This window comes from Tympanuchus pallidicinctus, unplaced genomic scaffold (assembly GCF_026119805.1).
Source record: "Tympanuchus pallidicinctus isolate F22 unplaced genomic scaffold, pur_lepc_1.0 scaffold15, whole genome shotgun sequence".
Classification (NCBI taxonomy): Eukaryota; Metazoa; Chordata; class Aves; order Galliformes; family Phasianidae; genus Tympanuchus; species Tympanuchus pallidicinctus.
Window position 1 is genome coordinate 19,775,758 of NW_026294669.1, and position 24,243 is coordinate 19,800,000.

At 38.9% G+C, this 24,243-nt stretch overlaps 1 protein-coding gene across 5 annotated transcripts in view; it reads left to right on the forward strand.

Moving 5' to 3' along the window:
- Window positions 1-24,243, forward strand: part of MAP3K20 (mitogen-activated protein kinase kinase kinase 20) — an 86,533-nt gene that overhangs the window by 9,534 nt on the left and 52,756 nt on the right. For all 5 annotated transcript variants that reach the window (XR_008204578.1, XM_052674597.1, XM_052674600.1 and 2 more), the window contains 3 exons: window positions 18,937-19,024; window positions 23,231-23,332; window positions 24,100-24,165. Coding sequence is in view for 4 of the 5 variants with exons in the window: in XM_052674597.1 (XP_052530557.1) it covers window positions 18,937-19,024; window positions 23,231-23,332; window positions 24,100-24,165 (256 nt within the window). In the remaining variant the exon portion in view is untranslated. The remainder of the gene's footprint in view (window positions 1-18,936; window positions 19,025-23,230; window positions 23,333-24,099; window positions 24,166-24,243) is intronic.

The following is a 24,243-nucleotide window of genomic DNA, read 5'->3' on the forward strand; positions in this document are numbered from 1 at the left end:
TGCTTGCAGTTTATAGCTATCGAGGGTGCTTGGGTGCCAGTCTTGAATGATGACTTCTTTCTGGACTCTAGATGTAAGGAAGGGCAATATTGATGCTTTCTTAATATTTTATTAGATCTTTCCAAGAGCTTCCATGAATATTAGCCCTTTCAGTTCTGAATTGGTCAGTTTGTGAAGTGATTCAAGAGAACATCTTGAGAGGGCAACAAACTCAGGGCTCCCAACCTGTGCTCCCTGCATGCTCGTAGCATTGCAAACAAGCTATGAAAGGTGACCCAAAGTATTTCCTATAAGCATAGGAGTCAGACTTCTCAGAGATCTGCACCTATACTGGAAAATTACAGAGTTCACTATTTATTTTTTTTTTTTAAAGGTCGAATATCCCCAGTCTAAGGATCTCATGGGTATATATCCAGCCCAATAGTTATCTAAAGGAATGCTTCTGTAGTTTGTAAAACGTTTTATTTCTTTGCAGTTGTATTTATTATATTGAAGGTAGGCTTTTTTTTTTTTTTTTTTTTTCCAATACAGTGATTATTTTGTTGGTGTTTTTTGTTTCTTTTTCATATTTTGTTAAAGGAAATGGCTTAGAGTGCTTCTCTTAGTGCTATGGTATTCCCAGAAAGATAACAAAAGGATACCTGGTGCCCTTGCCTGCTCTGTGGCAGCTGTGAGGATGGGCTCGGGTGCTCCTTATGTCTTATACTTTGCATCTCACAAAATAAACCATGGTGGATAGGACAGACTTCTGCAAAACATCTCTGGCTGTGTCTGTTTTTGGTTTTACCCTACTCTTGGCCTTCATTCAAGAGAGATTTTCTTGAGAACTATTTGTTTTTGTAAAGGAATGTCATGTTCTCAGGTCTAAGGAAAGTCAGTGCATTAGGAGATTTTCTTAGTGGTTGTTTTGGGTAAGAATGTTATAAGTATGAAGCAGAATATGCATTAAAACCAAAATGAATTCAAAGCCCCCTGGTATTTGGGAGATAACAGTCTAATGAAAAAATCATTCAACGTTGCCAGATACGTCTGTTCCTGGGAAGAAGTGGCATGGCTTTCATTTTGCCTGTTTTAAAGAGAGGCTGTATTTTGCTACATTTTATTGTACTGATTTTATTCTTATTATTTATTTATGTGTTTAAACATTTTATGGCAAGGTTTTCATTAGATGACTAACATCTTTTGGAGTTACTTCATGTGAATAATGAATATTTGTAGTACAAGCTGTGTGGCTTATTGAGATTTTTTTGACCAGCTTAATTTGAGCTTCTTACTGGCTGGTGTATACATAGTTGTTCTAAATCGAGCCAATTATGGCTTAATTTGATTTAGACATTAACTTCAATGAAACTGGCATGGAAGACTCAGACTGGCACTCAGTGTTTTCAGAAGTTATTTTGGTTCACTTGAGACACAGTGACCGTCAGTGTTGTCATCTGAGCTTGCAATAAATGGAAAACTCTTTTGCACTGGTGAATCTCACTACAGACTCATGTTAAGAAGTTATCCTATATATATGTGTGTATCAGCTAAAATACCAGATTTTGTACTGAAATTGTAAAGAGTGAAGTGCACATTTTCACCTGCTGACCGTTAGACATCTATGAACAATAACTTCACAAACTTGATGAACAGCTAAATAAATAAAAATGCATTGGTTTTTTTGTGTTGCTACCTTTCTCCTGATTCTCTTGAATTATCCTGAAATTTGTCAGGGTAAAGAAAAGCTACTGTGTGTGTGCTGTTGGCCAGGCAAATGCAGGCAGTTTTCATAGCTCAGTTAATGCACGTGCATTGTCCAAGAGTATCTGTGAGGAGTCTAGGACCCTTTCAATTTGGTTGTCTTTACATTTGCATTTTCAGAAGGTGCAACATCTGCAGGCAAGTGTTAACACCAGTTTCCTACAAATTGTCAGTAAATAGCCTTTCTGTAAGGGAAAAAATGTGTTTCTGTTGATTATTTGAATAGCACTCTTCATTTTTGTTTTTGTACTCACAATATCCAGCCTATCTTGTTATTCTTAAGTGTTCTTCCAATTTGAAATTAATTTAATTCCATTATATAATCTCTCAAAAATAATTCTGCTGCAAACTTTTGTTACTGCTGGTGTTGCCAGTAGATACTTGGTCTCTATTAAGGCTGGTTTGTTTGTTTTTCTCTAAATACATTTCTCCTTTTTCTGTCATCTTTTTGCATGGGCTCAGTTATTATTTACAATTTGGAGGAGAGGTTGTGGTGCTTATTTCTCTATGCCAGTAACCTCTGACATCAAATTGGTGCTCTTCTATGTCCCCTCCCACGACATTTGCTGACCCTGGGCTTCTGTTGAAGTGAACAACAACTGTGCAGTGGTATTTTGGGATGCTGAAGCTGTACTGAAGCGTCAGTGTAGGAATCTCACAGATGTAGAAGAGCTCCTTTTCTCTCAGTGTGCTGTTTTAGGCTCTTTGCTAACTAGACTCAAACAATTGAGAGTTAGTTCAGATTAGTCTTATCTCTACATTTATCTAGCTCTTATTTTCTTAAAGCAAACTTGAGATAATGAAATCACCCTACAAGTGGTGTCTATTAATAACTTTATGCTAAGTGCTTGTGTTTGAGGGACAGGTGACAATCAAATATCTGTGACCAGCTCTGGAGTCCATTGGTGTTGCAGTCCCTGGGAGCTCTCATTAGATAATCCACATGCATTGCCACGTGTGGAATGGCACGTTACCATTTCTGACGATACCAGAGTTGCTGCTGAGGTATAAGAAAGTATTTTAAATTTCTTGTAACTTTTCTGTCTTGCTGTATGTAAGCATGTGGTTGATGAAATGCAGTTCAGAGCTGTGCTGTGCCCTGCACTGTGGAGCCAACGGCCCATTCCTACTCTTTGTTATTCAAAGCTGAGCAGAGCAGCTGTGGTCTTGACTGGAGTACCCCAAAATACCCACTACGTGCACTGTGGCAGTGCCATTCTGAACTGTTGGGTTTTGTCCCCTGCCGCTAAGAGTCTTGGTAAAACTAAGTATGCCCTCCTTTTCTTGCCTTGTCTTTTTTGTCTTTAATTTTTCCCTGGCTGCACGTGAGTTCCATGAGGGGGCACAAGATTTCATTGAAAGTGAAGTTGAAGAGTATATAGATTCTAACTTTGTGTGAAGCATCAAAATCAGTGTGATTTTAATTGTAAATGATGCAGCTCTGCCTGTAAAGCTTATTGCGTGCTTACCTATTGCAACTTATTAAGGTGCTGATAGAGAAAGTTTCCTTTTTAAGAGGACAGTATAAACAGTGAGAGGGAGCACTGCAGCCTGTTTATTTTAGCAGGCGGCTGCTGAGGAGCCCAGGGAATAGCTCCAGATTAACCCTTCTCACACTCAATTGATCACACAGTTGATCAGCAGGGCAAGTAAGGAGCTGCTGTCCTGGTCCAGTTGCCTCCAGGCTGCCCTGTGTGCTATCTTTTGTGTGGTTCGTGGTCCCCAGGTGAAGTGCTGGGGAGAAAGACTGTTTGCAATCATTCTGCATAATTTTCTGTTTCTGGAAGCCAGGTAGCAAAAGTGGCAGCGACCATTTCTGTGCCACCTTGGTCCCCTCCAAGGGGCTCAGGGCAGCTGGGCCCACGGGATGTGGCAGCGCAGGGCCTCGCTGTGAGGGGAGTGTGCCATGTGTGTTCCCTTCCTCCTCTGCCTGTATTTGCGTTCTACTCTCAGACTCCCAAAACCTGAGGCTTGTGATGGCTGTATGTTTTAAGGAAAGGAGAGAAAGAAACATGTCGTGATGCACACTGTGATTGCATTTTTTTGCGTGTGTGCTGGGCATGTGATTTTCTAGTAGGTATATTAAAAACAAGCGTAGTTTGTTAAAACAAAAAGACCTGAAAACTAACCTTTGAGTTGCTGCAGGAGAGGCAAGGAAGCTGTTGGTGGACAGAGGATTCAGTTGTCTGATATTGAGTTCACATTTGGAATGTGAGGAAAAAACATGCAGGCTGTGCAGTCATCAGCTTTTATATGAGAACATGGATTTTTTTTTTTGGCAGAGGCAAGAGATGAGATGTGCGTAGGTTGTTGTTCTGGAAACTTGCTAAGATAATCTAATTGCTGCACCTTCTGCTGAGTGATTGGCATTTTCCAATATAATATCTTTTCCTTTGTAGAGTCACAGAACAATGAAAATGTAATGTGTGCCAGTGTGCACTTAGAGGGCAGAAGCGTTGCAAAATTACTTTTTGTCTAATCATATAATAGCCTTTGTTTTAGTAATGCTAGGTGTGTTTGAGATGATCCTATCAGCCATGGTTGCTTATGAATAGTTGTTGCTGTTTTTCCAGTGAACTGTGCACCTTTAATCTTCTAAACTGAGGAGGAGACTTTTTACTTTGATTTCTTGGCGATGTGTCTGCATGCGCTGGATAAAGTATGTAGCAACAGATGGATAAAATCCAGAGCTGTTGAACTAATTTTGCTCTGGTCACATTGCAAACCACTTCCCTGTTGGTGCTGTATTTCTGGATGGAGGACTATAATTTCTCACTGATGGGGAGTAAGGCTCAGTCCTCCCAAGGTAAACAAGCATACCACTGTTACTTAATAAACTTAAAATGTGTGGTGTGAAGCCTCCTGTCTTTTTATTCTTATGTTATCTGAAATGTAGTAAAAAGGGAGAAATTCCTTGCTTGTTCCAGGCCGTTACTGGGAGGAGCAATGAGTAGTGCCACTAACGGGGTGCCTGCCTTAATAAATTCTTTCAGGGTAAGTGACACTTGATTCTGTGACAACACTGGCGTCGGCTGTTAGCACAAGTGACATGTTCATTGCCTTGAAACTGTGACCCAAGTTTCCTTTTTGGGAAAGAAAAAACCTATAGACCCCTTCAAAGACTAGGGCAGTTGCTTTGTTTGTCTTTTAAAATCTCTGTTTCTGCCTTTTTGCTTGGTCAGTGTTTAGAACCATTAAAAAAGTAAACGTGACATGAGGACCGAGATCCTGCAGCTAGAGCTCCTCTATAATTACATATTCGGCCACAACAGTACAAAGGAAAATGAGAGTCCCTTTTTCTTTATGTACCACATTTCAGTTTTCCCTTAGGTTTAAATTGGCATTTTGGACTATGTTCACTGGAGCCACTGAAGTGCTTATCAGGAAAAGAAGGAAACAGAGGGAGGGAAAGAAAGATAGATTTCCAAATGACAACCTTTTGAATAGTCCAAGTTCAATCCCTAAAACAAAAAGTGGAATCTTTTTTTTTCTAAATAATGTGCTCTACAGTCTCACCTCTCATCTTGAGAAACATGAAAGAGCAAGTAAAAGAGATGACCCAAATCACAGAGTTCCTTTGAAAGAAGAAATTCAGCTGTTTTGAACACTTACAATCAAAGGAAGTGGTTTCCCTAATTACATGAACTATGTGAAATCTCTCAGAATAGCTCTTCCACCCCAGGATTCCTTGCACTTTAGAAGTTTGCATAAAAGCTCACATGGTGAATCAGATGCAAAGTGTTTGATTCAAATTTTATTAGACAGAAGTGGGCATACATTCATATCTCTGGGTTTGACAGCTGGTTGGGTTTGGACCACAATCCTGGTTTTGATGGATTTCAGTCCTATACTTTAAAATCTTTCACTCTTTAGGTTCTCTGGTGAGATGCCCCTTTCAAGAGAAAAGTGAAAATGAAAAAATGGAGAAGGGATAGAGGGGTGCTTTTGTGAGCTTTTGGTTGAGGTTTCTTCACCCTGATTAGGCTATTCATTGTTGCAAAAATCCATCCCTGTATACAGCTTTTAAAAGAATGAGGAATTAAATTTCTTCAGAATTTAAAGAAGCCATCCATCTTAAAATACATATTTTGAAGAACTGGATCTGAACTGTATAATTTCAGTATACTTCTGGTACCACCATTTGCTTCAACCTGTCAAAATGCTGAATTCAGTACAGCCTTTCAGCAAAAAATGGATCTGTTCAGAAGGCTGTTATACCTTCTGTTTTCTTTTTGTACACAAAATGATAAAGGTACATTAGTCTGAACTAAATAGTGGCTACATACAGAAACATGCAGAATACTTCTAAAGGCTTAGCATCTGTTCATCAAGATTTCCTTTTCAGAAGAATGGTTTTGGTTTTTTTGGTGGTTTGGCAGTAATGGGAACAAAGCGTATCATTAATGAAGATCTTGAAGCAATGTCATGATAATTTGAAAATATAAGCTAAAGTTAGATGCACCATTTACCCAACTGAAATGCTTAGTTGTATTAGAACTCCAAATTTTGCCGAATAGGAGTACAATTTTATTTCTTCCCCTCTCCCCAGGAAATATCTTTATTTTGCTAACAGGTTTATTACCTGCTGACATAGTTAGATTTTAATGAAAGTTATGAGTGTTAATCGCAAAACTGTTTGTCCTCTAAATGCTAGAAATAGGTATCTAATCTTTATCCATTTAAGACTGTGATACTTCCTTGCCAAACAGCCCCTGAAACTGATAACACAGAGCAGTCCCTGAGGATGTGATATTAAGATTTCACTCACTAGTGACTGCATAAGTTATATTTTCCAAGTTTGCAGTAATACAATCATACTTGCTCTTTACAACAGCAATTTCCAAATGGTCTTCTATTTTCCCCTCAGACTCAACTACGGTAATTTTACCCAGATTTGATAAAGACAAAGATAGTTGCAGAAATTGGCACTGAAAGGAGGCATCAGAGCCCTCTCAACTGCAACAATTCAAACACAAGAAGGGGAAAAGCCAGAAGGATTCTGAGTGCCTTCTAGGTGCACAGGGTCAGCCAAACCCTCTTTACGGTAACAGACTGACTGCAAGATGTCACTGACTGTTTGAAGAGGAAATGTTTCTTTGGGTGTTTTTTTTTCCTAACCAGACTGCATCTTTTCTGCAAGAGGTAACCATCCTGAACTCCAATTCTTACTTTTCTGTGCAGAAGAGAGGACTTTTTGTGGAATCAGGGACACGTGTCACAGAAGTGAACACCAGAGCAGTTATGCTGCCAGTACGGTGTGCAGCACATTTACAACACATACTGCAAAGGTGGAGAAATTCTTGTAGCTGTACAGCACTGTGGCAGTGTGATGGCACTATCCAAAGAGCTCTGCCTGTGCCATCTGGAGAGCTGTGTCTCGTGATCAGCTTTGCTGAAGCATGGTTTTCTTGGTTGAAGAAGAATCTTTAAGGTTTTAAGTGTTGTCTGTCTTGAAAGTGGTGTGGAGAATTGTACATGCTCATGTCATTCCTTGCTGGGGGGTTGATTTCCCTCTGCTTGTAAATTAGAGCAGTCCTCAGAGGAGGAGTTGTTTACCTCTGGCACTGGAAGGTGGAAAGCAGTGGTATGTGCAATGCTTTTATTCTTCTACCCCAGAAGACACGTTCCAGGTTTGAACGAGCTCTTTATCAATGAAGCAGCACATAGCTCCTGAGCCCTGGACCTGTCATCCTTGTGGTACTCCAAGTGGAAACAAAACAGCAAGGATGTGGGGACAGATGGAGGAAATGTCACACGTTGAGACCTGTCTGGCTGAACAGGAGAAGGGACAATTATTTGGAGATGCAGGTTTGTTTTGCTGCATTTGTTTACATAGCTGTAGCATGTGGCATCCTCCTCAGCTTTTCGAGTACAGCCCATGTGAGAGGGGGGTTTTGTTATTACAATGCATACCGTGACCCTGGTCCTGAAGTTCCAGTGAGTTCATGAAATACCACATTCCAGCTACCTTTTTACTGTTTAATTTATTAGAAGACCTCGGGAAGCCCTGGTCAGAATGGCAGGGGAAGTAGTGTAAGTGAAATGTTTTGTAATCACAAAACAGATTATCTGAATTTTTTCACTGGCTTTTTAAATATTCTTATTTCCCATTGGGTTTGTATGCATCATTTATTTCTGATTTCTGGATTTTTTTCTAATAAAACGATGAAAGACAAAATTCAAATTAAGTCTGGAGTAGCAGATTACTGGAAGTAGAAACAAATGGAGAAAAGGCAAAGCTGACTGCAAGATGTTCTTTCCCATTGCACATTTACCCCCATAATATACTGTGGTTACATAGTGGAGTATTACTGCAGTACTGTTGTTTTTGCGTTGTGGACTGTTTGTCTATGCAAGTTAAAACAGTTCTCAAAAAACATTTGGTACACCCATAGTGTCAGAGAGTGAAAAGTAATGGGAGATGTGATGCTGTGATTCTTCCTTGTAACTCTTAAGAGAAAATTCATCTGGTTTGCATGCATTCTCATTTATCAAGCCATCACAAAGGCACTGGTCTTCGGCTTCATGTTTGGATGCACTAAGTTGTGTGATTTCACTGCACCTTGTACATCTGCTGCATATAAAACTTAGAGCCACTGCCTTCACAGGGTACAGGATCACTCTGTAAATAGTATTTGTCACTCCTCCAGGTAGAATGTTCTAGATTTTCAGTTTCTGCAGAGTTCAAAGATACTGGTATTCAGGTTACATCTTTTAAAACTATTTTGAAACTTGTTGTAACATAGAAATGAAAATAAAAGAAAAACAAACAAGAAATAAAGGTTTATTTTCTGAAAACAAATTTTGCATAACAAACAATAGAAATGGAATGGTTCTTAATGACATGTCTTTGTAAGTAGGTGGCTATGAAGAAGTCTAGATAAGATAAAGAATGTACTGAAGAGAATGAAGGGAAAAACTGAACCTATATGAGAAATATAAAGTACAAGAGTGTTGTAAAAAATGTGTTTTTATGATATTAAGTCTGATTTATAAATATTGCAAGTTTTTTCTCACAGTGTTTATTTTGGGCATTGTTCTGTTTGAATATTTTTAATCTCGATGGCAAAAAATTGAAATTTCATGAAGGCAGCATGCAGTAAAATAAAGATGAATGTACTGTACATAATGGTGAGAACTTCAGATTTCAGGATTTTTGTCTTGGCTCTTTTTTTTTTCCATCACTACCTAGTAGGAGCGGCATTTGAGCCAAGTTTCTAAGTACAATGTAATTTTCAAATTTTCAATCTTATATAAAGAAGAGTGACTTTTCTGGAAAGCAGTTGAAGAATTTTTCCTGAAGCCTTCATTTTTGTGGGGAATGGTGCCTGTCATGCTCTAGGTGCAGGCGTAGCTGGAGAGCTGCAGAGAGGGCTGTGGGTCTGGCTGTTGCTTGCTGGGAAGGCGCTGACTGAAGGGCAGTGATGCTCAATTGAGAAGGAATGAGTGATATTTTTGTGGAGTTTCTGTTGTGTCTCCCCAGAGCCTGTTGTTAATCTAAGCAAGGTGAAGGGGAGATAGATCTGTCTGTAACCTGAGGTGGGATGCTTACTGCTTAAGTATAGGAAAAACACTAGGGAAGTCACAGAGATTGTTCCTCTGAGCTTGGGAGGAAAGTTGATTTGTTGTTCTTACGTGATAAAACTAAAACTGGAAGGAGAGTCACAGGGAAGGCTTTTATGTATGAGAAATTTGTACAGTTGCAGATAAAACTGCTGATGTATGTTATTACAATAATGCTTTAAAGGAATGCGCAGCAGTCAGAGATACAGATTATAATGGAGTCTTGTTCTCTTGAGATACTGCAAACTTGTGCTGTGATGTAAGTAAATGTGTCACGAGAAACACATCTTGTCTGTGAAGGAGCCTCTGACGCTTTGTCTGTAACTGGAGACTACTTTTTGTGTCAGCTTCAGCTGGTCACTGCTAGAATTTCTGTGCTGGAAGTTTTGTGTCTTCAAAGTAGGTGGTCCCTGAGTGGGGTGTGATTCTTTGGTTCTCTGTAGTCTCTGAGGGGGTATAGTTTTTGAGTGATAACTGAGGGCGTGCTTTCTACACAGCTCTCAGTCCATTTGGATAGCAAAACCTCACATGACTCGCCAGCAATTGCTGCTAGAACGTAATGGGCAAGTATCATGTATTTTCTGTTCTCATTAATGTCAGCTCAGCCTGTCCTGTTTGGGGAAACTTGTCTGGAATTTTAACAGTCACTAGGGTTTCAGAAAGCTGAGATAGTTTAATTTGGAGGAGGCTCAGTGGAGACCTTATCACTCTCTGCAACTCCCTTAAAGGACGCTGTGTTGAGGTGAGTGTCTGCTTCTTCTCCCGAGTAACAATGATAGGACTAGAGGGAATGGCCTTAAGTTGCACCAGGGAGGCTTTGGTTCTGATTGGATTATGAAGAATTTCTTCTCAGAAAGACTGGCGAGGTGTTGGAATAGTCTGCCCATGGGGGTAATGGAGTCATCATCCCTGGGGGTGTTTAAGGAAAGGACAGATGTAGTACTTAGGAATATGGTTTAGCAGGCAGTGTTGGTGCGAGGTGGGAAGATTGGACTTCCAGCCTTTATGATTCAGTGAGTCTAAGCACTGTTGCTATCTAACTACAGTAGGTTGGCCTTAAATAACTCTAAGGTAGGAGTAAAATGAGTGCTTATTAAGAGCTTGACATTATTTTTCTTAGTCAAATTACAATTTTTGAAATTGTGTTTGAGAAAATACTTGAGTGTAAATACAACTGGTTCAGAAGAGTTGAGCAGGATCCATGACTACAGCTGCTGCAGTCTTTGTTGGAGTCCTAGTGCTATCTGTACAGCAGATGCTGTATAGCGATCAGACTTCTCTTTTAAACTATCTCATCCAGATCCCTTACTAATACTCTGTAATCTCAGGCTGAAAATCAGTTCTCTAGTTAGATAAACACGGACTTTATCCAGACACCTCTTTGATACTATCTTCTCTTCTGCAGCTTCTAAGCACTGCCAGAATTTCCTTGAGAGGGGCTTGGTTTTGCCCATCCTTGTTGTACCAGAACATTTTTCCACGAGGCCCGTATGAGATTTGTAGTGACTTTGATCTTGTAAATAATTTCCGCTGATATTTTTCCATTTGTTCATAACCAAAAGGTTATGTTGCATATTAGCCATGATAACCATGATATTTTTGGCTGAGGAATGAGAATTTAGATGAAGTGAGCAGGAGGCCAGAAAGTTTTTGTATTTCATTATTCCTTAGTATTTTAGAAATGTTATGGGGTTTGTTGCAGGCTTATGTTCAGAGTGCTTGAGAGTAAATGCCAAAATTTCCTGACATTGAGAGGAGAAGTGACAACTACTGAAAAGCAAGTGCTCTGTGGGAGCTCAGGTATTTCAGAGGTGCCACTGAGTAGGCTAATTGATTGCTTCTACTCAGTTGCCGGTGTTGTGTTGCAGTTGGAGACAGCTTTTTACTGTACATTGGCCTGAATGAAATATTTATACTCATTTCTAAACTCCTAGACCACTACAGATACATTGTTTATGAAGGTTCTAGGGATTGTGAAAACTACTCTTGCTCCCGGCATGTCTTCATCAGGTGCCTTAATAGTACTGAATGCTGATGCTACTCAAGCTGTGTGCTGTTCCTGTGGGCTGTGTCTGGGTGTAATAAATTTTTATTTGAAATCTGTGTGGAAATTAGTTGTTTGCTCATGATCTCTGTGCTATTTTTGTAAATTGCATTGTAGCTGTACCTCAGAATGCAGTTTTCAAGCTTATTAAGCCTTTTGTAAGGATATCCTGCAGACAGTGCACTTAATTGTATCTTAAATGCTACGGCTTTTGTCTCTTCTCTGACTGATAGCAAGTTTCTAAACCTTGTCACAAAGAAGACCGTGTGATTCTGTGATGCCTTGGTAACTGCTGGATGGGCTCTGCGAGTGTGCTGTATTTGGCTGCTGTGTGGCAGTGGCAGCACCAAGCCGGTTAACTTCATCTGAGTCCCTTGAACTGCATAAGGCAGAGGGTCTGCTGCCATGTTGCTAGGAAAAAGATCTCCCTGTGATTTTGGGAGGGCTCAACCTGCTTTCCATATGCTGAGCAAACCTTTATTTTGCAGTAGTTTGAAGGACATGTTCCAAACTCATTCGGTAGTACATCTAAAGTTGTAATACTCAAATTATCCTTGAAACTGCTGAATTTAATGCAAATAAACTGCAAAGGTTTGTGTAAAAAGTTACCGAAGACTATAAAGCTCAGTTTTCTTTTTGAGAGGCTCGTATACATTTTCTAATACATGGTAGAAATGAAATGTTTTAAAATAAATTACATAAGATTGTGTGAGCCTGTAATATCACATAATAAATTTATGTCCATATCATTTCAGTGCATTATGCTATGACAGTTTAACAGACTTGTGGTATCTTGGTAATGTGCTTTTTCTTTTTTTCCCCCTCTGAGGCTACAACCTCAAAGTCAGAGCAAGCTATATTAAATCATCTGTTTCTGCCACTCCACTTAAAAGGTGTGATGATAAAACAGATTTACTGTAAGATGAGTATTACTTTCCTTTATATTTCTTAGAGTTTCTGGGACTTGTAACATTGTAGGACGTGATTTTGGGTGCAAATTTGCTGCTTTCAAACATTTGCTCAGTCAAAATGCTTTTAAAAATGAGCTTTCTATGTCATAATAGATGTACTTAGGAGGATGTAATTCTGCTATTGATAACACTGCTGTTGGTGTCACTGTGAGAACATAATTTTATCCTGGTTTTCTAAGATTTACAAAAGAATATTCCAGTAGACTGCATGTATGACTGTCTTCTAAGAACAAATACTGATAGAGTTTAAACTTCTTGTTAATAAACTATAGGGAGTAGCTTTTAACTGGGATAAGTGATCCTACAAATGAACGTGAAAAGAACCCCAGCCTCACAACTGTAATACACAAGAATTGCTTTAAGTAATGTGAGTGTGCTTTTCAAAATATGGGATAACTCAGTTCAGTTGGGAGAGTGCCCACACTCATCAGAACAAGTGATAACTTTTATTTGCACTTAGAAGATCTCACTGAGGATGCTTTGGCTCTGCCATGTTGATGTAATTTTCATCTTGCTTTCTTGTTATCAGCGACAGTTTAATAGATCTAACAAAATTTCTCCTAATGGGATTATCAGTGTGCTTTGCTTATTAAGAACATTCTTCTTGGGGGGGTCCTAAAGTGTAAAACTTTCATATTAGTTTCTTAGAAAAGTTTATGAGAAAGCAGTCTAAACTGTAGGCAAATTCATAAATGTTTAGCTTGTATCTACTTGGATTTTCTATTTAGTGCTCAGAACTGTAGTAATTGCATAATACCCCTACTGTATGATTCTTTTTAAGAATTTCGTATTGCTGAAATTCTTTAGGTATTCCATTATTAATTGCTTATTTTGACTTGAAAATTTGTTTCCAGTAATAGATAGCTGTCCAAGACTGTGGCATGATAATTATCCAAAAGAGCTAAGTTACATAAACTGTTTATGTATCCTGCTCATTAAGATTTGTATGAAGTTTAGCTTTTTAGAAAGAACAGAAAGAATGAGGTAATAAAAATTATTATCTGGCTCCTGGCAAAAGTATTCCCATGTGATTGTATAATGTATGTGTCAAAGCATATAAAACTTAAACGTGTGGAAAAGTATTCTTTTTTTGGGGTGGATGATTTGTCAGCATTGCATATAAGAAATTGGAAGCCTGTAGGATTCTAAGATGCATGTTTTATTTGTGTTTTGTATTTGAACTACAGCATTAGATGCTGATTACCTTAGCATTGTGCATCTAAAACAAATTTGGGCTTCTCTATCTAGAGAAATGAGTATCATGATCACTCCTTCTCTTATTATTCCAATAACTTTTGAGTTGATTTTCTCTCTCACTGTCAACTGTTTTTTAACAAAGGACTGTGCAATGCTTTGTTCTCACCTTGCTTACAAACACAAAAGCTTTCACAGAGGAAAGAGGGGATCCTATTCCACCCAAGAGGTAAACAGTCTTGTAAGGAACAGCGTCATGTACTATATACATCAGTCATTTCACAGAAATGCATTCCTGAGTTACTGGAAAGTTGCAATTCTAATGTGCACTGAATGAATGTATTTTTCATCAGAGATCTGTAAATAAATGTTTAGGATTAATTTGTGCTAGCATTCTTTTTTTTTTAAATTTGATTGTCAGTAAATAGAATGATTTTAATGAAGCATCAGCCCTTCCAGATGCCCTTTTATTAGACTGTAAAGACGTGAGAGTAGCTATGTTGCAAATCTCCCAAGAACATGACAGAGGTCAAAGCCTCTAAACTGCTAAAGACTTAAAAAAACGTTTTCAGAGTTGCCTTAAGTGTGTCTAAATACCTTCTTAATAAATGTGACAAACATTTATTTGGAAAAGTAAATAACCAAACTATTGCTCAATGTAATAATAAATATTAGAAGGCTCTTAAGGATTGTTGTATTAATCAGATTCCTTGAGTGGCTAACCATTTCTAAACCTGTAATTTTGCAGAGAATGATGGTGCCTCTTACTGTGCAATTAACTGATTTGTTAGCAGCAGAGCTGGTTGGTGGCTGGCTACCCTGATGGTCTCGCATTTATTTCTCATGTTAATCCTAAACCACAGTGGAAGACCAGGGTGGAAGACAGGTAGTACTTAGTCCTCTCCAGCCAGCCACTCCACAGGTACCCAGCAGAAACAGCGATTAATTTGCTGTGGGACCAGTTTGTCCAGACTTGAACAAAAAAAAGTCTTTTGATGCTGAGAAAACACTGTTGACAGATGTTGTTTTGCAGATCAAGCTGTGCTGGTGGAATGGGTTCCTAGCCAAGCTTTCAATCAATTGTCTTGACTAAAAGCACAAGTTAAAAATTTCCTAGCCCTCTTTCAGAGCAGAGTAACTCCAGCAGAGCGAGAAGTTTGGTCTTTGCTAACTTCAGCTGAATCAGGACCAGGAACTCTGACGAGAGCAGCTGGTGCAAGGAGCTGCAGGCGACAACACAGCTGTATGCAGAGTGCCTTGGTCTGCATCCTCTCACACGTGGCTGCAATTAAAGATCTGACGATAAGGCCTTTTCTGCATTCCGGGGTAGTGCCAAATCAGCACTGGATGGCCATTGCCTGCACCTGCAGTCAGCACAACCTTGGAGATGTTGTCAGAGCTGAGTTGTGTGCTGCTCCTTCAGCCCCTGTCAGCATTGTAGTTTTACCTGCAGAAAACATTGAAGTTGCAAGTATTTCTGCATAGCTATTTGTACTAAAAACGTGAGAGCAGTACTAGCAGGTCTCGAGGCAGCTGTAGTGGCATGTCAGCCATAGATGAGGTAATTGACACTTTTGCATACGTCAATAAGGAGAGATTTAACAAGTATAAAAATAAATTATCCGTTAAGCACTACAGCGCATAATCCAGACTGGTTCATAGGACACAATTAGTTTGTACACTTAGGGTTTATCTTAATTTCTACTTATACTGTAGGTTTTTGTGAATATCTGGTGGGTTTGATTTACAGTAATACTACAAGAGCCAGTAAGTGAGTATTCAGTTAGAATGTTTTTAACGTCTTTTGTTCTGACCTTGACTTTCTTGATAGTGGTTGAATGTTATAAATAGTGGATTAGGTTTGTTTAGACTCTTGAATACCTCTGCCTTTGAGAAATGACATCAAGTTTGTCATAAGGGAAGTCTGTCAGCAACACTCAGGAGAGGCATATAATTTTACCTGTACTTGTGGTGTAAATACAGGGGCAGGTAGTTTTAGCATGGTTTGTTGATCAGTAAATCAGTACCAGATTGTGACTAAGTTTATCATGAGACTAAGAACAATATTCAGCTCCATTGCAATCAGCTTGTATGCTTGAAGAACTCTCAGAATTTTGCATTGGCATATTTAGGTTCTACTTTTCCTTCAGTTGAGCCTCCTGTAGTTCTATTTCAATCCAACATTTAAAGAAATTAAAAAAGTAATACAATGAAGTAACTAAAACTTGCTACTTGTCATCAGGGTGGCTTTAGGAAGGAATTTCTTGCTCACTTAGATTGTATAAGATAGGTAGCAGCTTTACCAAAGTAAGTGAGCATGTGATATCCAAGCCAGTGAGAGCTGCCATTCTTAAATGGCCTCTGGAGAGATATGTGCTTGGCAGGATTTTATTCCAAACATCTAGGCATTTAGGATTTAAGTATGAGTCTGATGCTAAAAGGTGATTCCAGATATTCTTGTAAGTGCCTTTGAAACACCAGTCTTTAACCAGTACTTTGTAATTTGCTATGTGAAGGTTACAGTCTTTCATTGAAATATGGTACCTTCTTCTCAAAAAGTACAAAAGCTTCAAAGATGTGGACTGACATGCATCTGGTTCTCACTGCAAGGAGAAAGCGTCCTTAAATTGCCTAATATATTTCACAGCTGATCTACAGCAACTGAAAAGAACAGAAGATGAAAGGAATAGCCTAGAATGATTAAAAGTGTTTAGAAAGGATCTATTTTAAAAGTAATGGTCCTTAGGAAGAGTTGGCAATTTTTCTTCCTATGATTCTTAATTTGAGATATCTGTGTGCAATTAGTAGGTGCTTTTCCTCATACTTAGATGGAAGCTTGCTTTGGCATCTGTTAAATCCCATTTTAGAATCTGGACATCATTTTTAATATGATTATAATAGCTGCAGTCGACACAGCATTTCTTCAAACTCCTAGAATGTGACCTTAGTGTGCAATACACTGTAAATAAAATAATCTTTGAAAGTAGTTCTTTCTGAATCTTTAAGTAATAAGAGCAGTGCAGCCCCTCCTGTTGCCCTGTGGCTCCAGTGAGGCCCTCGGTGGCCCAGTAGCCCATCGCCAGGCAATCTGTGCCCATGGGGTCTGGTACCTCCTTGCATGTGCTCGTCATGTGGTGATGCAATCCTTCTACAAAAGATTTGTCTGGTGCTGCTTCTAAATGCATAATGCTACAGGAATGTTACATGTGGGGCCAGTCATTTAATTTTCGAACAGCCTATTTTGGTAGCAGGTGGTGTGCTGTATTGAATTCATGGATTTTATGTATATATACAATAAATACATTATATTATACATTATATATACAAGAAGATAGTTTTTATCTATTCTTGTTAACCTACATATTCAAGAAAACACAGCATAAATGGCTTGTCCAAAGGTGACTGGGGCCTGGTGTGCCTGTCTTGTTTATAGCAGTATTCAGGTAGATAGTCAAGGAGTACTGGGTCTCCTGGTTATCTAATGGGAATGCTGATAGAGGACATTCCGCAGTTCAGTATTTCCTGAAGTAATTTTAAGCATAATACAAAAGTTTTTGAAGCACAGTGGCCTTGGGTCTGCTAGCATGTGGAGATGCAGTTTTGAAGGAGTAGGCTGCCATCTCCATTCCAGAGGATGCTATCAAAGATATTGGAGGGCACAGCTGGTAAAATAGGCATTGCCACTGCTGCAGAGGTCAGCTGTCCAGGAAGGCTGGTGGGAGGCAGCTTGGAGGGTGGAGCTGCTGCTGCCAGAGCCCTGGCAGGCCCTACACATCCTCAGTCACATCCTGCCACTGCCTGTGGGAGTGTTCATCAGCAGCTGAAGCTTCCCACCTTTGCTTACACAGCTGCCAGTTCTGTTCTTTGATTGCCTTGTGGATGATTTGTGTCCTATGGCCTACTACAGTATGATTTGCTGAAAACGCCATCTGTTTTGAAAATGACTTTTCTGATACTGTGAGAGATCTCTCTCTTCATAGTAGCACCATTTCACTAGCTTGCAGAAGAGCTGATGCAACCCAAGTTCAAAGCTATAGTTTGAGATTTAAATGAGTATGCATAAATGTTCATGCATTAGCTGGAGGTGTGAATTCAAAACTGTTGAAGTTACTCAGAAAAGGCTTTAAACAGCAACTTTAAACAACAGTTAAAAATATTTGAACCCTTTGAAGCTTGTATCTGTGGTTGTTTATTTACCCATGTATCACTGTTCCAGCTATAAAACATAGGTAAAAAATTGTTGTTTTGCAGTGTCTTTACATTTTTTACAGTAGCACTAGCTACTTTAACATATTTTGCTGCATCAAAGCTGTTAGTCTTTCTAGATTTCAACAAATCTATACAAAGTGAAAGCCACAAAGGAGTGTAATTGGCAGCTCTCTATGCAGATTTGTGAAGACTCACCTTCAGATAAACAGCAACACTCTTACAGTCAGTCAAAGGATCTGAGAAGTGCTTTGTTAGAAGGGATACTTGCTAAGTTCAGAGTAACTGACAGTAACGTTTTCCTTCTTAAATGCACGACTGGTATGAAGTTAGCATACTCTCGACCTATTAGTCTGTAAGTAATGCTCCAACTCTGGTGATTCTGTGATTATCTGTATTTGTGCAATACATACTTCTGTTTAAAAATTTGTTTGCAAAATCTTTTGAGTGTTTATTTTAATATACTACTAAAGCAAAACCACTGTGAGGTCTCAAAGGTAATATCTGTTACTTTCCCTCAAAAAGCCTGGTGGATTGTGTGATTTAATGGCTGTGGATACATTTTCAGTATCCTTCAGTCTTTATCATACCTAAAAACATTTTTCAAGTGGAATTCAAAGATTCTTTATATTTATCCAGAATTTCTAAACATCTTCTAATCATCAGAGCCTGCGCTGAAAAACAGTTTCAACCGCACTGCTGGCTATTTGGCAATCTCAAGCATGCTTGCTGTGCATGTTTGATTAGACCTGCAATGCATGCGTAGCAAACTCCATGTCTCCAGTAAACATCAGATTGAGCTGTATGGTGCACAGTATGCTCTCAACTGCCTGGAGCTCTGGGCTCACTGATCTCACAGTGCTCTGTACACAAACACAATTTTTGGGTTAAACTTCTACAGCCCTGCCAAATATTGCAGATCTGTCTTTGAACTGCATTTTCTAGGCCTTCAGATTTTTACAGAGACCTAGCATCTACATCTGTGCCTTGATATGAAGGAATAGTATGATCTTTTTTTCTGAACAAGCTAAGCACTCGTCTACTGAACTCACACATGAGGTTTCTAAGTTCTAGGCATTTGTGGGTAGTCTTTCCTAGACACGTATATGTATGTGTGTACATATATATGTTAAATATTTGTGTATTTCCACTGGAGTCTAAAATACCACAGTAAAGGCACCATTCTTAATTGTCTGCCTTTTTTATTTTCAACAGGCAGAAATACTCAGCGTGCTCAGTCACAAAAACATCATTCAGTTCTATGGAGCTGTCATCGAACCTCCAAATTACGGCATAGTTACAGGTAAGAATTTTCTTTTGATTTTCATTATGACTCTGTAAAACTCTGGTCTTATGAGTACACCCAATTTCAGTATTTTGCTGTCCTCAAAAGAGACAACAACATTTGGCACTACGGTTCTGTTTATTGGGTGGCATCAGATGCAGAGTAGATGCAGCTGCCAGAACAAGGCATCCTGTACCACAAAGATAACAAAGTGGGTATAGCTGTAATCTGTCACCTGCTGGGCATATATGAAGATATCCAGAACCTGTTTTTTGTGTGTAGGTATCTCCAAACTGTAGGCAATATCTTCTGTTTGTCAGCCTTTGCAAATGCTGGCCCTAGCCAAGGTTTCATTTTGGTGTTAGCTATCTCCAGGGCATCTGCTGGAGAGGATCCACCCCAGATTGTGTGCTGGAAAAAACACAGCTTCTAATCAGCTGTAGAAATCCCTCCAGTGGTGCACAAAACCTGTGGAAATTCACTTACTTCTGCCTGTCTCTTACGCCTTATGTTAACACCATAGATGGCAGCATAATACTGTGGTAGCACTTCTGAGATGCACAACTGCTTCATTGCCTATTTGGATGTCGCAGTTTGGAAAACAGTACCACCAGTACTCCAGAGATGCATGAAGGATGATCTTAGTGTATACTGCTCAGAGGTTAGACTGATTATATCATTATCAGACAGGAAATTAAATACCTTTTTTATGTAATAAAAATCTTAATAAATCAAGTAATATAGCTATAATTTCTAATGCAGAGGTAATAAGTGCAAACTAGAGAGCAGACTAACAAAGCAAATGTGTGATCAGATCATCCAGAATGATGTCTGGCTCAGAAAGTCCTCAGTTGCTCTCACAGAAGGTCAGTGTTTGGAGAAGGTCATTTGACATGCTTGCTCATCACTGGACAGAGAACAGCTGAAATAGTTCATTATGTCATTGGGAATATGGACCATCTGTGTGAAGGAGACTATTCTGTAGTCCTCTTTGTTACTGGAAGAGCTCTGAATCTATTCTGAATCTATTCTGGTTAAAGGAAAGAAAAAAAAAAAAAAAAGCATTCTGATTTTAAACGGCATTGGCTTCTCCCTGCAGTTGAGTTCCTTGAGTTCCTCGGGCTGAAAGGGAAGTAAGGCTTGATTTCTCCAGCTGTTTTCAAATGAGAGAATGGAGACTTAGGAAAAAATGCTAATTGTGCTTGACGTATCTTTGAGAGAGGTTTTTACTCTATGATCTTCTGTGTAGTTTTCAGTGCAGCAGTCTTAATCCTATGGTTTATTCAGAGATCTATGTCCTGCCAGGGAAAAACCCAAATGAGAAAAAAATCCCGAGAACCTAATGATCTTCAGAATGATGGAGATGAGGACATTCAGCCAAGCATATACTGAGTTTTGGCTGTACATAACATCTTATATGGGGTTGTCAGAGAGTTCTCTGGGACTGCTCTGTCCAAATGATAAAAGCTACATCTGCAGTCAAAACATGTACAGGGATGTATGTAGGTCACTCCATAAGTAATTCCTCCTATTTATTTCCGTGGAAACCACTACAACAGATAGAAAGAGCACAATAGCACTGATTGATAGAGTAAATTCTCAAATACAAAACACTTTTTTTCAGTACGGTCATCACTGCTAGCTATGCATTTTTGCCTGCCATGAACAAGAGCCTGTATGCCATGCTTGTAAAATCTGTGTGACTGTCTGGAACGTACCTTCTCTGTCATCACTGCTGAAATGTATCGCTCACTGCGCTCCCATCCACCATTTGGTCTCTATAAAAGTTCAGCAAGTGTCTATGAATGTCAGTGGGTGCCTTTTCTTCTGCATAGAGGTATTTGTTAACAAACCACTGCTCCGTATGCACTTACATGTCAAAGGCCATTTTGTCAAATTCCTCCTCTGCTGCCATTTGCCACATGGCAGCACAACATAATGGAATATTGGCAGGAAAGTTCGACCTCTACAACGGTCTGCCTCTGACATTGAGGACCAACATAGTTAAAACATTTTTGGAGCTGCTCTTTTATCAGTGTTACAACTGGTTGTTGAGCCCATTGAGCTGCTAACGTGAATCACATTGTTTTAGATGTTGCAGACTGCAAACAGCAGTCTTGGTGTGTAGCTTTCAGGTCTAGGTTTTGATCACTGCTGCCTCCTCCCAAAGGATTTTTAGTGCTTATGTATCCTATCTGTGCAGATGCGTGCAATGTATCCCAGTCAGTGGTAGAGCAAGTCAAATTCTGCATTCACAACCTTACTTTCTAAAGCAAATACCTCTTTTCTATCACTGAAAGAAATTACAGTGGCAGTGTAATTTCCAAATCTATAATTTTGTGGTAGAATCCTGTGGCACAATATATACTAGGAGAACTAGTGAAAAATCAAGCTATATCGCTTGAAGATCGCTTGCCTCTGTTCATACAGAGCAGCAAAGGGCTTGGGGATCTCAGTTATCCCTGACTCTGGTGGATCGAATTATGCATTGTAAAGGCATGAAAAGCATGCAGGCAGACTATTCCTGAAGAATCCATTTATAAGACACATGATGACTTCATGGGTAAAAAAAGCTGATGTTTTAATTGAGGAAATGTGCAGGTCAGCATCTTAGTCCTCTTTCAGTGACATCAGAAGCAACATGCCTGTCTCCTGCAGAGCCTCCTTGCAGCAGGAGGTCCTGCAGCAATGAACCAAAACTAACTTGCAACTAGAGCGTTTACTTTCAAGGGACTTAGTATTTATTCCCTCATTCCTTACATTTAGCAACAGAATCTTCTTATGTGATGTACCATATTCTGGGCTGCAGATGTCTTGACCCACACGGTACTCTCCCAGTGGTTTTGATCTCATTGATGAGGAACACTGTTTACTTTTTATACATTTAGCCTATGATGTATTGTTCTTTGATTAATACTATCATAAACAGCAATTTGGATATATTTTTTGTAGTCTGAGAGGAGAATGATTTTGTTGCTGCTTTGAAATGGCAGATATGAAGCATTTCAGTTGTAAACCAGCTGGTTTGCTTCATGCCCTGCTGCTCATGAAAATTTGCCCCACTTTGCTTCAAAGTTAGACCTGTAGTTTCTTCCTTCCTTCCTGTGTGTTTTTGTTTTGTTTTTGTTTTAATTAATAAGTGATTTTATCTTCTCTGTTCCTGCATGAAGAGGTAGAAAATTTTGTCTTCATTTTCTACTACCGTTTTTTCTTAACAGAATATTATATATTTAATACTTGATTTTACTATATAAAAAATAAAATAATTGTCTTTTGTTATGGGGCATAATTTAAAGGCAGTACTTCTCACCACTGATGACTGTCCTCTTTGGAAACAGCAGTAAGGATCTGGTACTACCAGTCTCTCATCTCTTAACTGCTTTTGTGACTGAGAGAGGCAACTTCACTGTTCAAATATGGAAGAATTTGAAGTTATATAAAAGTAGTGCTGTGGGGATTTCAGTTGTTTCCAGTTTCCCAAAGTCTAAATGTAATGAGCTTGGTATTCCAGTTCATAGCCCAGTGGACTCTGGAAGTCAGATTGTGTTCTGTCTGACATGCTTGCAAACACTGATGGGCAGAAAAAGCCTTTGCTTCTGCCTGCAGGATCCTGCTTCGGGTTTCTGTAGGTGTAGGTGGAAAAAGTTAAGAAAAACAACTATTGGTGCTGAACAAGGAGCATAAGAAAACATCTTGCTTTCTTAGCTGTGCTGACTCATCCTGAGCTGAGGGAATGTAAAGCAGTGAAAGCATGCCTCTATTTGCATACAGTCTGTAAAGTCACAAGTGGACAAAATTGCTCAGCAGCACGTTACCATTTTTACAGCATTCTCTCTCTGAACAGAAATGACCCTCATAAATCTTAAAAAAGAAAATAATCACCAGAACCTTTTGTTCTGGAATTGGAACTGCCTGGCCTTAGCTCTCTTTATACCAGAGCTTTCTGATGCCTTTTCATTTTAAATCCCATCATAATAGATGATTTCACATTTCTTTTCCCTTAGCAGTAGGTATGCCTGTGTTGGGACAGTCAGAATGGACTTTTACTCTCCTGTTGTGTTACTAATAGTGTTAGTTGCTGAACCCAAGCTCTTTGTCATTAAGCTTCAAAGAGCTGCTTTTTGGAACTGGCAGAGTTTCCATTAAGGTTTATAGTTCTGGTGCAGTGTTTTAAAATGTCATATGCATTTATTTTATTTATTTTATGTTTTATTTTTCTAACAGAGTATGCTTCTGCTGGCTCACTGTTTGATTACATTAATAGTAACAAAAGTGAAGAGATGGATATGGATCATATAATGACCTGGGCAACTGACATAGCTAAAGGTAAGCAAGACCAGACCAGTGATGTCTTTTATTTTACGCAGCAAACAAATGAAGATACTTTCCTTATTAAGTCAGGAAAGCTTTCCTAAACTACTTTTTTCAAGTTGTCAAAAAAAAAAAAAAAAAAAAAAAGCAAAAGGAAAAGCAAAACAAATGAAAACAACTGTAATTAACACAAAAAGCAACAACAACAAACTCATTCACTGTTCTTTTCAATATGTTTCTTTGTTATTCTAAATCCAAAATCATTTCTGGAGTGAAAATGCCTTCTATGAGCTAGTTTTATACTTCTGGTTTGCTCCTAAGCCCCAAGAGGATAATTTTGATACAGTGTAATTATAAGGCATAATTATCCTTACATTTTATTTGAATTGGTATATTTAAGGAAGCTGGTTCTTCACAAACATGCTGACATTTTTCACAGAGTAATGCAGAGCCTTTGTGCTCTCTGTGGCCGTACAGGAAATAATGTAAACTAATGAACAGTGCATTCTTATCTTAGCTTCCCAGTGCAGAAAATACATTAGAGAAAGTAATTAAATATGAAGTTAAGAAGCATTAGCATACCCATGTAGGTGTTTTGAGCATAGCTTAGTTTTTTTTTTCTCAGAGTAGGTTATGCGGACCTTTCCTTCTCCTGCATCTGGCCTTCATGTATGTATGCCAGCCTGTAATGGGGACAAGAAATTAGAACTAAAAAACATGACTGCTGATAAGTAATGGCTACCTTCAGCCTGCCTAACTAGACTGTTGCTTGTTTTGTGTAGGCATGCACTATTTACACATGGAAGCTCCAGTCAAAGTAATCCACAGAGATCTGAAGTCCAGGAACGGTAAAGTAGCAGTAAAAACAATAAAATGTTCTGTATTTACTTTTAGTTGTTACTGTTGCAATCAAGTCTGTACTTGAG